At 39.3% G+C, this 22,265-nt stretch overlaps 1 protein-coding gene across 1 annotated transcript in view; it reads right to left on the minus strand.

The window, feature by feature from the left end:
* Nucleotides 1-1,497: 1,497 nt before the first annotated feature.
* The window catches only part of LOC139733781 (phospholipase D1-like), a 33,371-nt gene continuing 12,603 nt past the window's right edge, over nt 1,498-22,265 (minus strand). Inside the window, exons 10-25 of the mRNA XM_071644585.1 lie at nt 22,116-22,211; nt 21,217-21,369; nt 20,200-20,343; nt 19,080-19,163; nt 18,298-18,379; nt 17,767-17,877; nt 15,611-15,791; nt 14,439-14,633; nt 12,852-12,970; nt 12,347-12,460; nt 11,727-11,837; nt 9,931-10,019; nt 6,006-6,172; nt 4,525-4,810; nt 3,898-4,018; nt 1,498-3,014 (exon numbers count right to left, since the gene is read on the minus strand). Coding sequence (XP_071500686.1) covers nt 2,790-3,014; nt 3,898-4,018; nt 4,525-4,810; nt 6,006-6,172; nt 9,931-10,019; nt 11,727-11,837; nt 12,347-12,460; nt 12,852-12,970; nt 14,439-14,633; nt 15,611-15,791; nt 17,767-17,877; nt 18,298-18,379; nt 19,080-19,163; nt 20,200-20,343; nt 21,217-21,369; nt 22,116-22,211 — 2,278 coding nt within the window. The 3' untranslated portion in view covers nt 1,498-2,789. The remainder of the gene's footprint in view (nt 3,015-3,897; nt 4,019-4,524; nt 4,811-6,005; nt 6,173-9,930; nt 10,020-11,726; nt 11,838-12,346; nt 12,461-12,851; nt 12,971-14,438; nt 14,634-15,610; nt 15,792-17,766; nt 17,878-18,297; nt 18,380-19,079; nt 19,164-20,199; nt 20,344-21,216; nt 21,370-22,115; nt 22,212-22,265) is intronic.

A 22,265-nucleotide genomic window follows, 5' to 3' on the forward strand; every position in this document is an offset into this window, starting at 1 on the left:
GAATTTTCATTCAACAAATCTAACTTATTTTAAAAGCAAAAGTATACTAGTATATGAGCAGAAAATGGAAATCTGGCATTTGTTGCCGCAAAAGCTGAAAATTTTTTGGATTGTTGGGATCCTGTTGAGATCATATACCCTTCAATTAACAAAACTGGCAAACTAACTCAAGTTTAAGTACACATTCAAGGTTTTGCTAGAAGAGAAATACTGCTTCACTTTATGCTGTGACACTGGAATGTCTACAAGGCTTTAGCGTTCAAATCTTGAAACATGCTTTTCATATTTCATTACTAGTACATATCCAAATTGAAAGACATAGAGTACAAATATGAACATATGTGTATCACAGGGAAGGATAAAAGTCTGTCATTGGGTGATGGTAGATAGGGGACACCATGAGGTTACAACATCGTTGTCTTTTCCATGGTTCACAACTGACGACTGATGTCAGTTGGAGTGACGTTAAGTGATACGTATGTAGGCTTTGGCAACACATGGACAGGTAATGAACAAGATGAGACATTCATTTCATAAGGCACAAGTATTCAAAATGCTCATTTTGAAAAATAGGGTAAGACTAACCACTACTTGGTTCACAGGAGAGCACTGACACAATTGTGAAGATTTGATAAGTGACCCTATATCTCCCTGAATACTTATCTTCGTATTAAGTATTTTGTGCCACAAATTCAAGGGATGATTACTGATGACACATACATGTACTATCTAAACCACCATACGAATGACTGCCACATGAAACTCATCACATGGGACCATCATCAAAAGCATCTACTTTGTGATGGAACTTTCTTTGTATGCTTAACACGGTGTGTTATTTTCAATAGTGCTATTTTCTGCTCCACAATGTGAACACTACCTAGTACATCAACACAGTGAATAGTGGACTCTCGCTGTAAAAAACATTGATACAGTAGCCTCTGTTACGACAACTTACTGTTTCTCGTAGAAAATGTCAAAGCTCTTATATAATATCAATTTATAAGCCTTAATATAACTACATTTCAATACATTAAAGTGATCTCACTGCTCCCATTGAGTTTGCTTTCACAAAAGTCCACTGTAGTACCCAGCTATAAAGTATTCTATTGATGGAGTTGACCTTCAAAAACCTTCAAAGACCTTTAAAGTACAATCATTTATCACACCTAACAACTAATGCCCAAAGAAGAGTTTGGCTACAGAATCTTTCTCAAAATAAAACTGATATACATCTACTGCTTTGATATAGCTCTTTGTTATATCTATAACTGACCAACTGAATGATGAGTGAATCATATAGAATTGCAATAAACATAATGTACAAGATAAATGTTTGTGGAAAATAGCTCTGTAAATAGTAACAGCATCGATTTGAGCTGTTAGCAAATCATTGGTATGTATATCTTTTCATAATTTACAAGATATATGTTAGTGGAATATAACTCTGTAAATAATAACTACATCTATTTGAGCTGTTAGCAAATCATTGGTATATATAATCTTTTCAGACATGCACATTAAATAAAACAGTATTGCACAATTGCAAATGAGATGTAAGTAAAGCTTGCATACAACAACAAAAGAGTCAAGCAACTAAATTGAAGTAGCTTTGGCTAGGCCAAGCATGTAATGACACCAAGATCTACCCAAATTAAACAAATGTACATTCACTGACGTTGCAAAACAACCATTCTTTAAAGTAATCGATTCTTAACCACATCAACGTTTGTGACCTCAATAATGATTCTACATATTATCCAATCTCTATTCACTGCCTGTAACTATGATACATGAAAATATTCAATAATAAACATAAAAAATATAATTTGCATTTGCATGTAAATACAGTTTCATCCATCAAGGTGAGAAACTATGAAACTCTTCAGTGGAAGTCGCCTGTATTATCAAAATGAGGAAGTATATACTGTGGATGACAAAAAGTGACATAACATCTCACTTTCAAATTGAGTCTGGCTCAAAACAAGTATGACACACTTTAACTCTGAGAGGGGAAAAGGGGGGATATAACTTTCTATGTTTACAAATCCCGCAAACAATCATGAACATTTTTGAGACTGAGATTTTCTATGGCTGGAAAAACAGTCGTCAAGAGGCAACATATAAAAAGATGTATAATGTCTCAAACATTTTCATTGCTAGTCACCTTATATTGCCTAGCCCTTATTGCTCTCAGTTGCACAGCTTGTATAAAACAAGCAGCAATTGCTACTGTAAGCACACGATCGAAGAATATTACTGTATCTGTCCCCCTGTAATAAATCCCAATGCTTCTACTTCTGATATAAATAAATATATATTCCTATGTATACTGTAACATGGAAATAACCAATTGAAGAGAATATTTACCACATAAGATATGCACAGTGATTCAAGATCAATACCCCTTGCTAAGTGTACTTTCGGTAGAGCTTCTTCAAGTTCTTGTACACTTGCAATTGTCACTCACTTGCATCAATTTTATGCAGCAAAAGACATCATTACAGGTAACAATGAGCAAACTGTTTATGTGCAATTCACACACACTGGACAAGATACAGAATGGAAGGAATGCTTGTAATCACACAATTCCCCATGTCAAAGTTCAAAGAAAACCAAGCATGGGAGAACATCATGTAGATACTTGCCTGGCTCATCTCTCAATCCACTGAGGGTATTGCATCATTGCTATAGGGCTAAATGCCTCTTGTTTGCCTGCACGCTCCTTCTATCATGTGTCTCACATCCTCCTCTCATTCTCTGACCCAGAGTCTCAACCCGCGGTCAATTCACGTCCATAGTTTGGTGGGGGCAATGCCCTCTGATGTCATGATGCTTGGCTGGAGATCCTCTCGGCACAGGAAGTCCAGCGGGATGACCACCAGATGACCTCTGACCTCTTGTAGGCTCTGCCTGGCCTCCTGTGGATCAGCCTGGGCTAGTGAAATCTCCTGCTTGTACTTCTGGAGATCCAGAAAGCTGGTGACCCGGTTACTTGGCAAACACCTGAACACCTGCAAAACACACAAGGGCAAGAACACACTCATTGCCAACATATCATTCACTGTGGAGATGATACCATCTAGATCTCGCCCTTTATTTGCAGCATGGTGTCTGAACCAGGGCTCCTATCATTCACACCCACAAATCAGGGAGATTCTACAAGGCAATCAGGGAGATATCATTGTGTTACATGCATCTCAACGGGCAAAAATAATTCCCATTCAGGAAGATCTTAATATTCTCTTACTCACATGTACAGAGATTTTAAAATTCAATGGAAGCCTCCTGCAGAATCACAGAGACTTAGCAGCTCTGCTGAACTCAAAGCAAAGGACTCATCAGGGCCCCATTTCATAAAAGATGTTATGATAGCAACTCTTGTTGGAATGACAAATTCCCTTAGCAACAGCCAATCAGGAAGCTGGATTCTTGGCATTACCATGACAATTGCCATTCCAGCAAAGAGTTGCTTTCATATCAACTTTTTTATGAAATGGAGCCCAGGACTGACATTATATCAGATTGTTTTCATATCTTACTCCAAAACAACTACACACTTCGTGTGACACTTGTGTGCAAACTCAGCCGGCCAGGCTTTCTGCATTGAGTACATATGAACTCATAGTGAATGGACATAAAATGTAATCGAATTACTGACAGCACACACTAACAGGGCCCTTCAATGAATTTACTTATTGAAACAGAAAATGCCAGAGGAATCAAAATACTTGTATATTACATAACTTCACACTAACTTCACATACTCAAACTTCACAAATGGTATGATTTAATTCTGTGGAATTTTTCACGAGAAATAGGGGCAAACCCTATAATCGACAAAGACACATCTAGTTGGCAGTTTTCAAGGAAGGGAGCATCACATTGGCAACTGACCTCCTCAAAAATATCAGTGTTGGTGTGAGCAATCCTCTGCCACGTCTGTTCATAGAAGGCATCTGAGACTGGGTCAGATACATCAATGTGGCCATCACCTTTCAGTACACCAAGGTGCTCCCTAGGGTGGCAAATAAAGAGTATCTAAAGTTTGAACAGAGCTACTCTGACACAGCAACATTTGTTGGTTATTGACGGAAGAACATATTTCATCTCTTTTCCAAACACACTCCTCATATAGAGTCCAGATCATTCCACAAAATGGGAACTTTCCATGCGTGCATGCTCTTAAACTGATCAAATAAATCAAATTGTTCACAGTTGAAGTTTACAGTTGCAAACATTGTGTTTTCATTTAATGCAATGGGGTGAAGAAATGATATAACATGAATCTTCAAAGACATTGGTACACAAATATCAATACTGAGAAACTATGTCACTGTACAGTCTGGAGAGTTTAAATCAAGTGCAGCTTCATGTTACGAAAGCCAGAATAATTGTATGGAAACTGTAAATTTATGTTGCCATTCTTGTACTACTGTGTGGGCTAGGTAATGGACTCCACTAATTCTGTGACATGCCTATGAACATGAATAGATGTGAAGGATTTGTTGAGGTTTGTAGTACCTGAATAGCTGCTGCCTGAACTGCAGGGCAAACTTGCCAGCCATGTATTTCTGACCATTCATCCGGCTCTTCACACGCTCTGTGTCCTCGATGCGCACAGCCAACTCGCTGTCTCGATTTCCCAGCATGCTGCGGTCATTGATGTTGGCCGAGCCCAGAATGACAAGTTCGTCATCGACAATCATCAACTTGCAGTGGATGTAGACGAGCTCTGTGACCAGCCTCCCGTCTAGGACATCATGAGTACGCAGCCCATAGAAACTGATGTAGTCATCAGGATTGTGAACTGCAAGATAAGAGACACAATATTGTCATACCAATTACTATTCTCTAAGTGTCTGTGTGATAGAGAGCAGTAGATGGATTTGCAGACCCACGACTAATGGGCTGACAAAGGCATGATAAAAATCTGTGCTGGCAGGTAGCTACACCAAAGATGGTATTTCAGTTCATGTTAGAAAATAAGGGTAAGTACCCTCTCTAGCAAGGGAAGTGATCAGAGTTATCTGTGTCTCCTGAACAACACTGAAATGTGTCAAATTGTTTCTTCCAATGAAACTCAAAAAGCTCACATCACATCATGAGTGAGTGTAGTATTGTGTTCTGCAAATGCTCATCACTATATGCACAGATCCACAGAGAGAAATTTCTCCATATAAGTACTATTGAACAAGATCTAAAATAACAGAATCTTGTTACCTGAGCAAACTTTGGGAATTACATATTTCTCCATATAAGTACTATTTAACAAGATCTAAAATAACAGAATCTTGTTACCTGAGCAAACTTTGGGAATTACATGCAATGTCAAGGAATCATATGGGTCATTCCATCTTACACATTATAGCCTTTTGCTCTTTATCAAAATTTTTGTTTCGTCTGTTTCACAAGCTTTTTCTATTGTTGATCAAATGTGAATGCTTGCATTAATATATATAGGTCACTTTCAGACAAAGTCCTTTAGCCCTCATTAAACACTCGCTACTCAACAAAATACACACTGATGGCATTCTCTACTTGACACTTGACATGTCACCAATCATTCACTGAGATCTATTAGAAACCACATTTGATAATTAATCATTGCACTGACATCTTTTATTTAATTCAAATGTTACCCTGAGATAACCACAAGGGTGTGAATATTCAAAGCTTATGGGGTCGACATCTCTGTGGTTTCAAAGTGATACTCTGTTGCAGGAACCATTTCCTCTGCCTCTTGCTTCTAATTCATCAGCTATGTGACTGTATGTCTCATTAAAGACTGATTACAAGAGACTACCATTAAATAGCAAAGTCCCTGGGACAGGCAGCTTTAATTCATTGCACCAAAGTTTTGTTGTAGACAAACAGTAAAGTATGTACCCAAGGCAAAGATAATATATAGACATAATTCTGGGGCCTCAATTTTTACTTTGTTGAAACGAGAGTTTTGTTATAATAGTGTCCGTTATAATGGGAGTGCATTGTATCACACTCACCACCAGCCTTCAGTAGTCTCTGCAACAAGGAGTTGTCTCCTTTGTAGATGGCTCTGTACTCCCAGTGTAGGACAGCATGAATGGCACCTGCAGCATCGGTGCCAACCTCGCCTTCAAAGGCTGGTAGGAGGGGCATCATCACATACACCCGGTATGTCTCTCCGGCTCTGAAATGTACAGATCATGCGAGTTCAAAAAGACGCCCTGTGAATGAGGAAAGCATTAGCTTGCCTTGCCCAAACAACTATTTACTCAATATCACTGGCTCATATGAAAATTTCCCCTTCGAAAAAAAGATGAAGACCATTTAACATAATGATGGTAACAAGTATTTTTAAATGGATTAAAATCTAATATAATAGTGATGGTCAGGATGATGATGATGATGATAATGATAATAATGATGATGATGATGATGATGATGATGACGATGATGATGATGATGATGATGACACTTTGTAATGGTTATGAATGAAGGTCTGTCTAAAATTACTGTAATTTGTGTGAAGTCAGACTGTTCTGTGTGTGTGTGTGTGTGTGTGTGCGTGTGTTGTGTTTTTTGGTTGTTTGTTTTGTTACACGTCCTTCAGAAATTCCCATCTTTATCATATCTCTCTCTCATCTCCATTTTGTTCCTTACAACTGTCCTTGTGTCCCATCTTCCAATCTGATCTTACCGCAACCTCTCTTCATTTACATCTGATCACCATGCAAACTTTCAATCAACACACATATAAAGTTGCATGCCTACACAAACTTAGAAACATCAGATAAACTCTGCGCAAAGTGACATAAGCAATTACGACCCGAAAGCTCTGCATAAACACAGCGATTACGAAGAGGAATATGAGAAGAGGAAATGAGCTCGGGCTAAGCGTACAACAGTCACAGAACACAAATAATCAAAGAGAACATCCAAACTGAAAGAGCAACAAGAGACCCGCGGGTCTAGCGCTCACCTGAGTATCGCAAGTTCACCTTTCACGCAGTCACTAATCTAAATTATTCACAGCTCTACCAAAATTTGACGAGGCATTCTCAAGTGGAAGATGAAAATGTACAATAAGGGCCCAATTTTTTCAAGATTCCTTAATTTGGGGGAATTGGGGCCCCCTGGGGCCCTCTGGGTGGGGCATGGTGCCCAGTTTGATAAATTGAGATCCTGACCACCTAGGGATGCTACCTGCCAAGTTTGACAAAAATCCATCATGAGGTTTTCAGGAAGAAGATGAAAATGTACAATTCAGGCCCCCATTTGGACCCTTCCAACCACCTCCCCCCCCCCCCCCCTACCCCCAAGAGGGGCACCCCTGGATCTCCTATGAACAAACTTGAAACTACAGTCATTAATGTACGCACTCATAGTATTATCTCAGCTCTATAACTTCTGATTCTAGAGAAGATTTTTAAAGATTCCTTCATTTGGGGGGTTTGGGCCCCCTGGGGGCCCCCTGGGCGGGGCATGGTGCCCATTTTAACAAATTGAGATCCTAACCCCCTAGGGATGCTACCTGCCAAGTTTGGTGAAAATGGGTCATGGGGTTCTCAAGAAGAAGATAAAAATGTACAATTTAGGCCCCATTAGGACCCCTCCTCACCCCCCCCCCTCCCCCCCCCCCCCTACCCCCAAGAGGGGCACCCCTGGATCTCCTATGAACAAACTTGAAACTACAGTCATCAATGTGCTAACTCATAGTATTAACCTAGCTCTATCACTTCTGGTTCTAGAGAAGAAGATTTTTGCGGATTCCTTAATTTTGGGGGGTTTGGGCCCCCTGGGGGCCCCCTGGGTGGGTCATGGCGCCCATTTTAACAAATGGAGTTCCTAACCCCCTAGGGATGCTACCTGCCAAGTTTGGTGAAAATGGGTCATGGAGTTCTCAAGAAGAAGATGAAAATGTACAATTTAGGCCCCATTAGAACCCTTCCCCACCCCCCTCCCCTGGGTCCCAAGGGGGGCACCCCTGATTCTGCCATGAACAAACTTGAAACTACAGTCATCAATGTACAAACTCATAGTATTAACCTAGCTCTATCACTTCTGGTTCTAGAGAAGAAGATTTTTGCGGATTCCTTAATTTTGGGGGGTTTGGGCCCCCTGGGGGCCCCCTGGGTGGGTCATGGCGCCCATTTTAACAAATGGAGTTCCTAACCCCCTAGGGATGCTACCTGCCAAGTTTGGTGAAAATGGGTCATGGAGTTCTCAAGAAGAAGATGAAAATGTACAATTTAGGCCCCATTAGAACCCTTCCCCACCCCCCTCCCCTGGGTCCCAAGGGGGGCACCCCTGATTCTGCCATGAACAAACTTGAAACTACAGTCATCAATGTACTAACTCATAGTATTAACTTAGCTCTATCACTTCTGGTTCTAGAGAAGAAGATTTTTGCGGATTCCTTAATTTTGGGGGGTTTGGGCCCCCTGGGGGCCCCTTGGGTGGGTCATGGCGCCCATTTTAACAAATGGAGTTCCTAACCCCCTAGGGATGCTACCTGCCAAGTTTGGTGAAAATGGGTCATGGAGTTCTCAAGAAGAAGATGAAAATGTACAATTTAGGCCCCATTAGAACCCTTCCCCACCCCCCTCCCCTGGGTCCCAAGGGGGGCACCCCTGATTCTGCCATGAACAAACTTGAAACTACAGTCATCAATGTACTAACTCATAGTATTAACTTAGCTCTATCACTTCTGGTTCTAGAGAAGAAGATTTTTACAGATTCCTTAATTTTGGGGGGTTTGGGCCCCCCTGGGGGCCCCCTGGGTGGGGCATGGTGCCCATTTTAACAAATTGAGTTCCTAACCCCCTAGGGATGCTACCTGCCAAGTTTGATGAAAATCGGTCATGGGGTTTTCAAGAAGAAGATGAAAATGTAAAAAGTTTACGCACGACGCACGACGCACGACGGACGACGGACGACGGACGACGGACGACGGACGACGCACGACGCACGACGGACGCCGGACGAAGGGCGATCGCAATAGCTCACTTGAGCCTTTGGCTCAGGTGAGCTAATAAAGTCACAGAGAAGCTCACATACACCCGAGGAGAAATCTGAACCATAATATTAAAGAACTTAAATGCTTTCTATGGACCAGCCCCACGGGAGATCAGCACAGATGGGTACATGTAAAAATTGTTTTGATTCATATTGTTAAATGTGCAATATCTTCCATATTTTGCTTTGGTTGACAATTTTAAGAAATAGTGCCAGCTTTCTTGTGTTTATAGCAATAAATTTCTAGGTGTTTGGCTGTTTGATTGTCCGCACATGGCATCAATAGATGAGTAGACTCCCAAGAAAGCAAAATGATAATGTTGACCCATGTGTTCTAACATTTAGCACTGATGCCATTAACAACAAAAAGTGGTACTGTCATCTCTTCTTGTGATATTTGTCAAACAGTGAGACCAACTTTGATGATATATCAATCTTGTAAATATTTGGGTTTCCATCTGTTTAGGATATGCACAAGTGATTTGATGTGGAATAGAAATTTAAATTCTGGCTTTCCCATTGAATTGATTGACATATGATGGGAAAGAAAGTTAACGTTTCCTACCCCTCAAATTGGGGATTTGTAAGGTGATGTCATCGCTTAATATGATTTGCCCGTGTAGTTCTGTTTCATGTCACTGGTTTGCAAAACATGAAAATGCACAATTTCTTGACTTTATTTATGCCCACTGTTAATGAAACTTGTAAGTTCTGTTTGTTTTAACTTCATTCAGTATTAGAGTCAACTTGATTATGCAGTGGCTTTTTACTATATTATTATTTATTACAGGCCAATCTTTTCATATTATATATTAGTGTAAAATGTATAGATATGAAATCAGTGATATGATATGGGAACATATACAACTTGTGAGAGAGGGTTTGAGAGAAAATAAAATTGTATGTCAATAGCTGAAATGGCATGCATACCTATGAGCCCTCATTATCCGCTCAAAGATGGCATCCGCTATCCTGTTGGTGACATCTGGGTCACGGGCAATGGAGATGAAGAACTGGTTCTGGGCATACAACACACGGGAGTGATTTCATTATCACTGATTACATGCTAAGCACAATATCAGGTATTCTTTTGTTTTTCTGGTAAAAAGTAAAAACAGATATTAGTCTGCTTGCACATATATTGTACAAAAACTACAAATTGGTTAAACTCTGTGATTTGCTTCGTTTGATAGCACACTACACAGAAAGGGTTGTGGATTCGGGGAAGGGGTTTGGGACAAGGTTACGGCATGAATTAAGATGATGACTAGGAAATTCAAAACATTCAAAATAAGGCATGAAAAGAAAAACAAAATAGAAAGAAAATAGGATCCAACCACCTGACAGTACACAGCACACTGCTATCATGTGATAGTTTAATATTTGGCAAGTTCATATATTCAAATGATTTTTATAAAAATATACACATTTTCACCTTTCAGTCCCAGTAAGATAATATTAACATTATGAATGTGTGAATGATTAAGGGGTTTAAAATGAAAAACTTCAGTGTCAAAACACTAAAACAGCCATGCGACCATGTCTACCACTATCATGGACATGTTTGAGGAAATGCAAGCATATATTTAAACCTCCTCACAGCAAACTTATAAAAAGTACAACACAACACATCTAAATGCACATTGCAGCATCTTTTTCTAAGAGCGTTAGGAGAGAGAGAGAGTACAGAGGAAAACTTCAAGTTGACTTCTTTTCAATGCAGATGCAAATGCACATAGGTTCAGAAATTACAATGACCTTTTCCCCCTGTGTGGTGCTTTTTCTTTCCAAACAGCAAATAACATGCAGAGCATAAATGGTCACATTCTTCATTACCTATACTAACAGCATTTCAGTAGCCCTGGCTTGGATATGAGGAGATAAAAGATAGTGATGCACAATATGTTTAATAAACAACAAACAAACAAACAGACAAGCAAGCAAACAAAAAACAAACTTGCATCACTGTTGTCATTTGAAATTTTTCACAAAGTTCCGAGTCTTTTTTATTTATGAGGTTTTGTCCTTATTATGCTCTGTTTCATCTTTGGGCATCTAATAAAACACAGCAGCAATGCTAGAAAATGGATGGCTAAAGAGTGAAGAGTCACATAAATGTCTTGTCTGTATTAACCCTTCCCATGCTACTGTGCAACAACATTCACTCTGATGAGGCAGGACCACCAAGTCAAACCTAGGAAACTTTTCTGATTTGGTGTCATTAAAAAATAAAGGAAAGTGATGAAAACACTACTGGTGATTACAAGTTCAATCTTGTTCATATCAAAGCAACAATATTGATACTGATAAAGACAGCACAAAGATTGTGAAAAATACTGTACACTAAACAGACAATTTTAATAAAGCATGCAAATACCTGGTTTTTTATTTTTTTATTTTTTTATTTTTTTGAGGAAGCATGCACTGGGTTATATTCACATAGAATATTCACACAAGTCAAATATCAGGGTAGCTGTATGTCGTTTGATAAATCTTCTGAATAAACAAATAGGATTCCAATAATTTAAAGCACTTGCTTTTCATTGATCAACGGGGGAAATATGGATCCTGAAAAATTGCAATGCCTTTCCTTTGGGTTTCCTTTTGCAGATGGACAATCTGATCCTGAGTTTACTATCGTTTTGCATTTGATTTATTGTTTTGCTCAATTCATCGCATAGTACATAGAAAGGAAGTGAACCAGATGTGAGATTGTTGTGCTATACCTCAATGTAGAGGAAGTGCTTGCTGTTCTGAATGGCATGGATGTACGCCTGGTGGATGGAATCTTCTGTCCTCTGCATACCAGCTGACCACTGAGCTGATGAACGCAGGATCTATAAAATTGTTGAACATGACCGTTATTTGACAAGTCCTTCAGTTGATTGACTGGTTGCTTTATAACAAGTTCCGATACATGCACTTTGATTCACAAGCACAATCAAGGCCTTGCTGAAATCAGTTCTACTTTAACCCGTTGAGGACGGTTTGATTTTGCTACAACACGCATTTCCCATAGACACCTGCCCAAGTATACTCGGGACTCGTCCTCAACGGGTTAAAAAGGTGTGTCGATATACAGGCAAACTGAATCTTTCAGAGCTATGTGGTGTTCAGGTTGGCCAGTCAATGTTACAGACAGAAGAATCAATATTGGAGTGATGATTCTTGCAATTTTTCCCACATATAACTTCACATATCTTGTAAAACTGAAATACGACACGAAACACATCTATTGCTGTAATGTCATCAACGAAAGTATGCTGAATTTCACTTTAACAATCAAAGTCAACTTCAACGTGTACTGAAAACCTGCAGGTAATGATGTCTAGGGTTTAGACTTCACCTGACATGTACAGCTGGTTGCCTTGGCAGTCATCTCTTGGAATGCATCACTGGAAGATGATGCAGATTTTGGGATGAGAAGAGGAACTCCTGGAAACTCTTTGTACTTCTGCTCCTGTATAATTTTGAGTGGGAGGATTGAAGTTTTAAAGAACTGAGACAAGATAACAAGAAATGAGTGCATATATATATATATATATATCTATATATATATATATATATATATATATATATATATATATATATATATATATATGACCAGCATAGAAACATATCTATCAGGAATGAAACCTTTAAATGGTTACATTTTGTGTGATTCCCTTCCAATACCAGTCCACATCAACACTTTTACGAGATGATCATTACACCCATACACTGCATTTCAAAGCCTGATACACAGTGTAGTTATAGTTTGTGATATTCATCTAGTCCAAGGAGGTATACCTCCTGGTGTAGTCTTAATGCTTGTTAACTTGTATTTACTGTAGATTACAATGGCAAATTACCTTTGTGAAGTTCCACCGCTGAATGAAATGTCTAGCTACATCCAAGGCTGCCTGTCCATGGACCACTGCAGCAATGTCATGCCAAGGCATTCTAGGTACATTGTAACGGTCAACGTTTTCTAATGAAAAAGAGTAGAAAAACAAAATCAGTTGACTAATACTGACATCTGATATATACCATTCGATAGTCAAAGGGATACTTAAAGATGATAAAAAGTTTTGGTACCTCAAAAGTTTCCTTGAATTTCCTTGTCTTAGTTTGTGTTTCAGGTTAAAGTACCTTTCATATAACTAACACTGTGAGACTTACTCGCCCCAAAGTGCTCTCATGTCTTAGTAATCATGCAATTAACTGCGACCAGCAGCCCCATACGCATAGCGACCAGCAGTCCCATACGCATAGCGTAATCGGGCTTCGCATGACAGATTTAGTATTGCAGGATAAATGTCAACTTAAAATCCCAAAAATTCTTCAATTTGAAGACTTACCAATTAAGGTGAAGTATTGAAAACAGGCTTCGGGCAACGTTTGGTTCTGCCTATAGTCCCTTTCTGTTCGAATTGATGACTGAATGTGACTCGGTCGAGAGGACCTTGGGAGAGCTACCATACACTGAATACTACAGCCAGTGCATGCAAACACATCACAGGCGCACAAATTTCAAATCCATCAACGGATAAGATGTTTGTGTGCGCATGCGCTGGCCGTAGTAGTCAGTGTAGTAGCTCTCCCAAGGTCCTCTCGACCGAGTCACATTCAGTCATCAATTCGAAAAGAAAGGGACTATTGGCAGAACCAAACGTTGTTCGAAGCCTGTTTTCAATACTTCAACTTAATTGGTAAGTCTTCAAATCGAAGAAATTTTTGGATTTTAAGTTGCCATTTACACGCGATACTAATTCTGTCGTGATCCTGAATGCTACAATGCGAAGCCCCATTACGCTATGCGTATGGGGCTGCTGGTCGCAGTTAGCTATGCTTACAATGGGCTGCACGCTGCTGGTCGCAGTCAGTGGTTTCGTACAATATTTATCGACGTCGTACCGCGACGGCTCTGGTACGAAACCATTATTGCATGATTACTAAGACATGAGAGCACTTTGGGGCGAGTAATTCTCACAGACAACGTACTTTAACGTGACACACAAACCAAGACAAGGAAATTCAGGGAAACTTTTGAGGTACCAAAACTTTTTATTATCTTTAAGCTAGTTTTAGTTATATCAATTAATGACAATTGTAACAGAACATTATTAGTCAGTGTAAAATCTGAACAGGGAAAAGGCAGCAAATCACAATCAGAATCTAATAATAATAATAATAATTCACAATATTTATATAGCACATTATCACATGAAATGGCTCTAAGTGCTAATGCCTTTTACACTAAAAGCCTACCCTGAAATGCCTGCTCAGGCTCAGTCACATCCTTGGCAATGTAGTTACAGTGATCACAAATCTTGAATCACAAATCTTGATTCACCTTGAAATGATATTTGGTATGCTTTCTTTCACAGTAATCATGTACACAGAGATTAGCAGGAATGAGTGACATGTACACAGTGCCTTTTACACTGAAAGCCTACCCTGAAAGGCCTGCTCAGGCTCAGTCACATCCTTGGTGACAAAGTTACAGTAATCTTTGCCCATCCAGATCCTCGGGGCTCCATCCTTGATGCCAAATTCCTGTATCCTCCTCTCCACCCCTGTCAAGGTCACATCATTTCTGACTGGACCTCCATCTGGGTATTGGAAAGTCCAGGGGAAACGGCATGGTTTTTCTCGCAAAACAGATGGCCATGATGTTCACTGCACTGGACATTACTCTCTAAGGTATTAAGGAATTATCAATTTCATATTGTATCTATTTGGTTCACTGACAGAAAGACTTGGTAATATCCATTCAATTAAAGGAATAATACATGCACCAAACACAAAGCCATACATACCATTCATGGAATCTATGGCACTTAAGTTTCACTAGCAGCACCAACAACAAAGTCATATATGCTTTCTGCAGAATGCCTCAGTGAAATAATGATTTGATATTTATGAAATGACAAATACATCACAAACTTTTGCACAAGTCGTTTTTCTTCGATTCAATGAATTCTTGCACTGAGTTTTTTATGCAACTGATTGACAAACTGCCCTACATTGACTTCAATGTAGAGCAATTTGTCAATCAGTTGCAATAAAAAAGTCATTTTTCATTCATCAGGTACATACATTTCTCCTGTGATAGCATACCATAGGGCAAATATGCACTCTACAAAACTACCAGTAGTCACTTCAGCAGTCACTCATCCATTCTGTGAGTTACATGGTGATCACATCTCATCACTGAGCATACCTGGGTTAAAAAACAAACAGACTATCCTATCATGACTAAACTAGAGATATTACACTCACCCACTTCATCTCTCCCTTTTGTCCTGAGGGTCTCCCGTCCCTTTCCAGTTGTATTCTGCCAATGAATAGACACAGACCATCATATATGTATCTGTCAAACATAACTTAAATTTCTTACCCCCTAAGAAATTCTTGCTTTACGGTTCTATGTAATGTGACCATGTTGCCAATGAATTTCAGTACTATAAAAAAATGTGTATATTTGAGGTATCTTAAGCGAAAATAAACTTAGAAATAAATCTTTAAAAAAACCCACCAATATATTCATATTCAATTTTGACATTCTGAACACAACAGAAATATCAGCAACTTGTAAAATAATCCTGGCTAACCTTTGACATCAGGCCTTGTTGACTGAATGCGGAACCTGTGTCTGTGAGCCTGTGCCTGAAGTCATCCCACCGTCCATAGCAGATGTCGATCCCACCAATGAAGGCTATGTGCTGGTCGACGACGACGGCCTTCTCGTGGTGGGCCCACAGCATGACACCTGCCCCTCCAGGTATGTGGTCTGGGTGTCTCATTACCTGTAAGGAGGTGAAGAGCAAAATCTTGTCGGTTCTCTTACAAGAGATGTACACGACAGATCGTGAGTTTGCCAACTGCGGAAGGATGTTTGAGCACAAGAAGGATGTCATGCTCCGGTGAACCGACACTTCAGCAGTAGCTGAGAACCAACAACAGCTGGGCTGGGAAGAGATACAGTGCTTCACCCAAGAGCAATACCAGTACATGCACAGGGTAAACGAGGCCATAAACATTCAGCTCTAATCTTGATAATTTCACTGGAGACCGCAAGATCAATATCCCTGATTTTGGGATGGAAAAAGACGAGCCCACACCAACACATGCGATACATGAAATACAGCAATAGGAAACATGCGTGTCTGTGAGCCTGTGCCTAGAAATGCCCTACTGTCATAGCAAATACTAGGTCAATGCCACCAATGAAGGCTACTGTATACGTATGCCTATATTTTGCAAGTATGCTATTTTGTGAATTGAGACAAATTTGTGAGTGGTTAAATTTGTATTCAAGAACCACAGCGGTAAGATGAGAAATAGAAATAATTATTCCTTTTCACAAGAAAACTGAGTGATTTCCCATCTTGGAGGCAATATACAAGGTATTTGCGTTGCAGAAGGCAATATTTTTGCATGGTGTTAATTTGTGAAGTATACTGTAAAAGTGGAAATTTTCGCGGTGTTGAAATTTTCGCGCATTTCGCACAACCAGAAACTACCACAAAAATAAAAGCACACAAATATTTTTGCTAGCCATATGTTCCTGTGCGTGATGTCTTGATTCCACGGAATTAAAAACAAACGAAACTCTTCTTACCCGGCCAAGCGCGAAAATATCCACTTTTACAGTAATGTGTATAACATGTGCTGGTCAAAGATAACAGCCTTCTTGTACAGGATGACACTGCAGGCACAGCAGAGTGACTGTTGTGTCTATAGTGCTTTTAAAGGACAAGTTCACCTTCATAAACATAAGGATTGAGAGAATGTAGCAATATTGGTAGAACACATCATTGAAAGTTTGAGGAAAATTGGACAATCCGTTCAAAAGTTATGAATTTTTGAAGGTTTTGTGCAGTAACCGCTGGATGAGAAGACTACTGCAGTGTGTGAATAACTTAGATGTCACATGCGTACAACAATATAAGGAAAATATAAAGAGAATTTCACAAAATTTCATCTTTTGAAAAAAGTACACATTCCCCCGACTCGTTGCCGACAAAATGTTATGGGTAATATTATTCCCCCTGCCTTAAGAAAGAGGCAAGTCAAGTGCTATATTATTATGCGAAAAAAGTGAAAATATGTTGAATTTTCTTTACATTTTTTTTATACTGTTGTACGCATATGACTCACAAGCTGTAGTAGTCTCGTCATCCAGCGGTTCCAACACAAAAAATTTAAAAATTCATAACTTTTGCATCGATTGTCCAATTTTCCTCAAACTTTCACTGATGTGTTCTACTAATATTGTTGCATTCTCTCAATCCTTATGTTTATGAAGGTGAACTTGTCCTTTAAGAGCATTGTATTGAAAGAAGATTCTACTGAGAAAAACAAACAAACCGGAAGTAATAGCAGATAGTCCTGCACAGTGAAAAGAGACCTTTTGACACTACTGTACACGGAAACATAACGTAGCACACAAGAGTTATTTGTTTTCCATTTTTTTTTAAACTGTAAAAGTGGAAATGTTCATGCATTTTGCGCAACCAGAAACTAGAGCAAAAATAAAAGCACAATACTTTTGCTTGCTATATGTACCACCATGTAATGTCTTGATTCTGCCGAATTCAGCTAACTCGGCTGAGCGCGAAAACTTACTTGTGCAAAAAAATCCACTTTTACAGTAACATGTTGAGGATGAGTCTAGAGTATACTCTAGCAGGTGTCTATGGGAAATGCGTGTTGTAGCAAAATCAAACCGTCTTCAACGGGTTAAAGGCTGGTGATAAGCACATTTTACATTTTACTTACCTGGATGTTTGGATGCAGTGCCATCAAGGTCTGTTTAGTGTGTTGACTTCCCAGAACTAGTGCCATCTCAACCTCCTTGTACAACAGCACAAAGACCTTCACCCCTTGTTCCTGTCCAGCAAGAGCAATATGTAAAACAAACATAACGCCATTCAGACTTAATGTCATATATTACTAAATGCTTTTCCTTCTAAGAAAATAATATGGCTATTTTCAATGATATAGCTAATATAGTTAATTCTACAGAATGACAGATGATTCAATAAAATACGTCTTCAAGAGTGCAGTCTTATATTCATTTCTGCATTTCTTTATAATTTGTAAAACATGTACATTGCTCCTGGTTTTATGAGTCTCCCATTTTTATGGAAATGCCATGAAATGTATATATTTGAAGATACAGCAGGCCAACATGCAAACATACATAAACACCAATATGTACACATACATACATACTTTGTACACCTCTGCTCAAACATATGCAAATATATACATGCATGCATGCACATAAACTTATCCAAAATTTCTTACAGCTTTTCTTTTGAGGATGCAGTCCAGCCGCCACCTGTTTCCCTCCACTGCTGGTCGTTTCATGTAGATCTCAGCGATCAACCTTGAACAGCATGAAAATGGTGGCAAGAACAAATGCGAGTAATAATAAAAGCCTGGGACCATTTTTTATAGAAGGAATAGCATACACAGGTAGATCATTGTAACTTACGAAGCAATTATCGCAGGCCACTCATGCAGCAGCCACGCAATAACCAACCAGATGAGAGTACTATGAGTCACTCCCATGATAACTGCACATAAAGTTTCCTGGAATGAGTGAGTGATTAACAGTGTTGAGATATGTGTGTATACTGTCAGTGCCCCTAATTCTCTGACTGGCTTCACCATGATGGCTCCAATCTTGGCATTTCTTCCATTAATCCCTAAGGATTCATCAATTTGTTATCTGTTAGATATGATGTGTGCCACCTGGATCTACTCTGACAATTTGATCTGTTTGGTCTTTGTTGCAAAGGAATTTTTCTTTGATAAAATGAACAAAGAGTAATTTAGAATAAAGAGGAAGGTTACACAAATCAAGAACTTAGAAGAAGGCAAAAATTACTGAGTTTAGGCAACAAAGTTGTTGAAAAAGAGTTGAGGGCAAGGAACAAACATTTACATAAAATATTCAGTGAGGCACACGGATGATTCAAAGAAATAAACTTTAAAACAAATGTGCTATCCATATTTGCTGAGTTAATGGGTTTCTGGATACAACCAACTCTGAGTTCACATAAAGAGGTACTCATCAAACTCACCACCAGTCGAGGATGAAGATCTCATGTTCCGCCTGTTCCATAGCATCAGCTATCATCTCAAAGTAGTCAGAACCATCAGCAAAACTGATGAAGAAAATGAAACAAGACACACTGAAATTAAAGCAGGATGATGACTGGCATACAGTATATCCAAAATGACTGCAATTAATCAAAATGGGAATTATTGTACGGGTGCTTGTGCAGGGAATTTTTTCGTAAGATTTCTCTCCTAGCCAGGAAGTTGCTCCTGTGGAATACAAATCTCTCATCTGCATATTGCCATACTTGCTTTATATCTGGCACTGCATTTACAAGGTAGGGCGCTACAGACACACTTGCTCACTTGTCCAGGGTGACTAATACCCACTGTTGGGCAAGTAGAATTTACAGTATATGGCACTTGCCTGTCCAATGTATACGGTCCTCGACCTAGGAGAAATGTTGTTTAAGAATGTCCTTCAAGGCACCTTCAATGTCACATTAGCTCACTTGATGATATTTGTCAGAAATTTTATTTACCATTTAGTTTATGGTAGAACAGACACATGTGTCAAACAATACACGTATATTCATCCATCCCATCAGTCCATATATCACAGCAGTAGAAGAGTCACAGGAGAAATCAATTAACTAATCCTGTTGAGGACGTACTGATTTTGCTATAACACGCATTTCCCATGGGCAACTGCCCAAGTATTCTCCGGACTCGTCTTCAACGGGTTAAGAATCTGAGTAACACAGTCAACAAACTGAAGTGTCTCACTACAATGTAGGATACAATATGTGCTGAATAGCAAACACTAATGTTTTATAGAGGTAAGATAGATTAGCACAAAGGTTGTATATTACTACATGAAATACGTTGGTACTGTTTATATGGCTTATAACATGCACCACTTTATAGAGGAACAGCAAAGGCTGTAACACAGTATGTCATAGTGTAGCTTGATATAGAATTTTACATTTCCAAAGGCAGGGGGAAAGAGCCAGACTTCTAACACATAGCATCCTATGCTAATGTTCTCCAATAGCATTATGGGTAGCATCAATCTGATCAACAACAACAACAACAACGACGACGACGATACATGATATCTGCACAAGCATTTACAGAACATACCCCTGTACCATGGTGTCCTCCCGGGGCGGGGCAAAGGAGCCGTAGGGATTGTCTAGGGTGTACTCGCACATCTGAGCCGTTTGCGAGATGCTGGACATCCATTCAAAGGCTGTAGACTTGTGGTTGCACTTCACTAGCAGGTTTCTATGTTACAAACATTATCATAGGCCATAAGTGGGTCATTAAAGTCACTCACCTTGGAGTTTGATGCACACACTCACACAGTGGGAATACAGGCTCAAACAACCCTAGATACAATTTTTATCATACAACACCTAAAAAGATTATAGCTATCCATAATTTGGTAGATTGCTAATTACATGATATGCATTTAAAAGTACCATTGCACACTAACACTGTTGAGCAATGTAATTTTGGAGGAGCAATTTTGGATATTGCACGACTGATATCACTAATTTACTTTCACTCCTGTGTTAGGATCATTATCAGCTTGTTGTGTTTGCACCGTTGCACGGAATGCATGCTTCTGATGTAACTATTAACATACCTTCATCACATGCACTCATTCAGTTACAAGCATGCAGTCAGTCACTCATTTTACTGTCAGCACCTTCAACAGCTTGCTTTCATGTATGACTGATGAACCCGTGGCAATTTTCTTCGTTTACAAATGTCTGTGACTTTATCATGACATGGAGATTAGTCACACATATCAGGGTACTTTTCCTCTCTGTTTTCGCAAACCACCACTGTTTCATTTGGCCTTCTTTCTACGAAGAACACACCATAATTTCAATATGTGATCAGAAGGCTACTGTATTTAAAATGGCAATCTATAAACTCAGACAAAATTAAATACTTCACTATCAAATCACTTCCTTTAATAAAAAAAAAAGAAAAAAGAAAAATTGTTTGTTTCACCTTCACATAATTCATCTGGCCTGTTAAATGATTTGTAGGGCTGACAGAGTAGCTGACAGCACATCCATGGAGACAAATAACAGAAGGTCGCTAGTTTAACTGTATCATTCATACTGTGAAATTATGACTCCATACCTGTATGTGTTCCTGATTGTCAGCCCATGAGATAGACCTGTATCTTGCCGTCCACATGCCGCGCGAAAGTCCTGGTCCATGAGCAGCACAGCTCTCAGATGACCGTCCCTTGGTCTGACGTAGGCCACAAAGGAATCCTTGACAACCAGCCACCTACAAACACACAAAGGAAAGCCTGCTCCTTGATTAGTCTGGAGTATACGCTACATTTTGCAAGTTTGTTTTTTTCCAATTTTGTGAGAATGATGGTATTCATGAATTTAATAACCCGCGAAAACATTAACGCCAATCCCTACTTGAATGCGACCTGCACAGGTATACTTCTGGGTTCATTACTGTCCTCTGTGATCGCGAATTCAACCACTCGCCATGGGAAGTCCCGATTTCTGAAACAATAGACTCACAAAATATATGACATATACAGTATCATTTCACTGTCAGGCAATTCTAGTGTTTAACATTCTTTGTAAAAAATTCATTCCTCCTTTATTTGTATTTCAATTGCAATACCGATGCTGGATGCTTCAGTGAAGAAAATATCAAATTTAGTTTCCATGCCACATTGGTTACTGGCAATGAAAAGGCAAAACAGCATTTTCAACACAAGAAGTGCAAACATGAATTGTCCATATCTAATCATGTGCCATACATACTTTCCCCAACTTTTGACTGAAGAATATACGATCTTGAAATTTCCATCATAACGACAGACATGACTTGTGGCTTCAACCACAAAGTTTTGATTTCCATTATTCACACATTGGCAAAAAACAACACACCAACATAACTCTGAAAACTTAGTTTCACTTGTGAAAAGCTTTGGGCATTGTAATAAGGCTCAAAAGAAGACAATGACCAGTACACTTCATTATGTGATATCCTGCTTACAGAGACCATACCTTTTGCTGTAGTGACTCTTAGCGGTGCATGAGAGAAAGGAGAAACAGCCGAGCTGAACTCTGCGACCTCCTGATCTCTTCAGAACCCACCCTTCTCTGTTGATAGTAGTTGAGAAAGAGAGAAAATGAGAAAGATGGGCAAATGGAAAT

Source organism: Diadema antillarum, unplaced genomic scaffold (assembly GCF_040938485.1).
Source record: "Diadema antillarum isolate AM-2024a unplaced genomic scaffold, OU_Dant_1.0 seq00000491_RagTag, whole genome shotgun sequence".
In the NCBI taxonomy this organism is placed as follows: Eukaryota; Metazoa; Echinodermata; class Echinoidea; order Diadematoida; family Diadematidae; genus Diadema; species Diadema antillarum.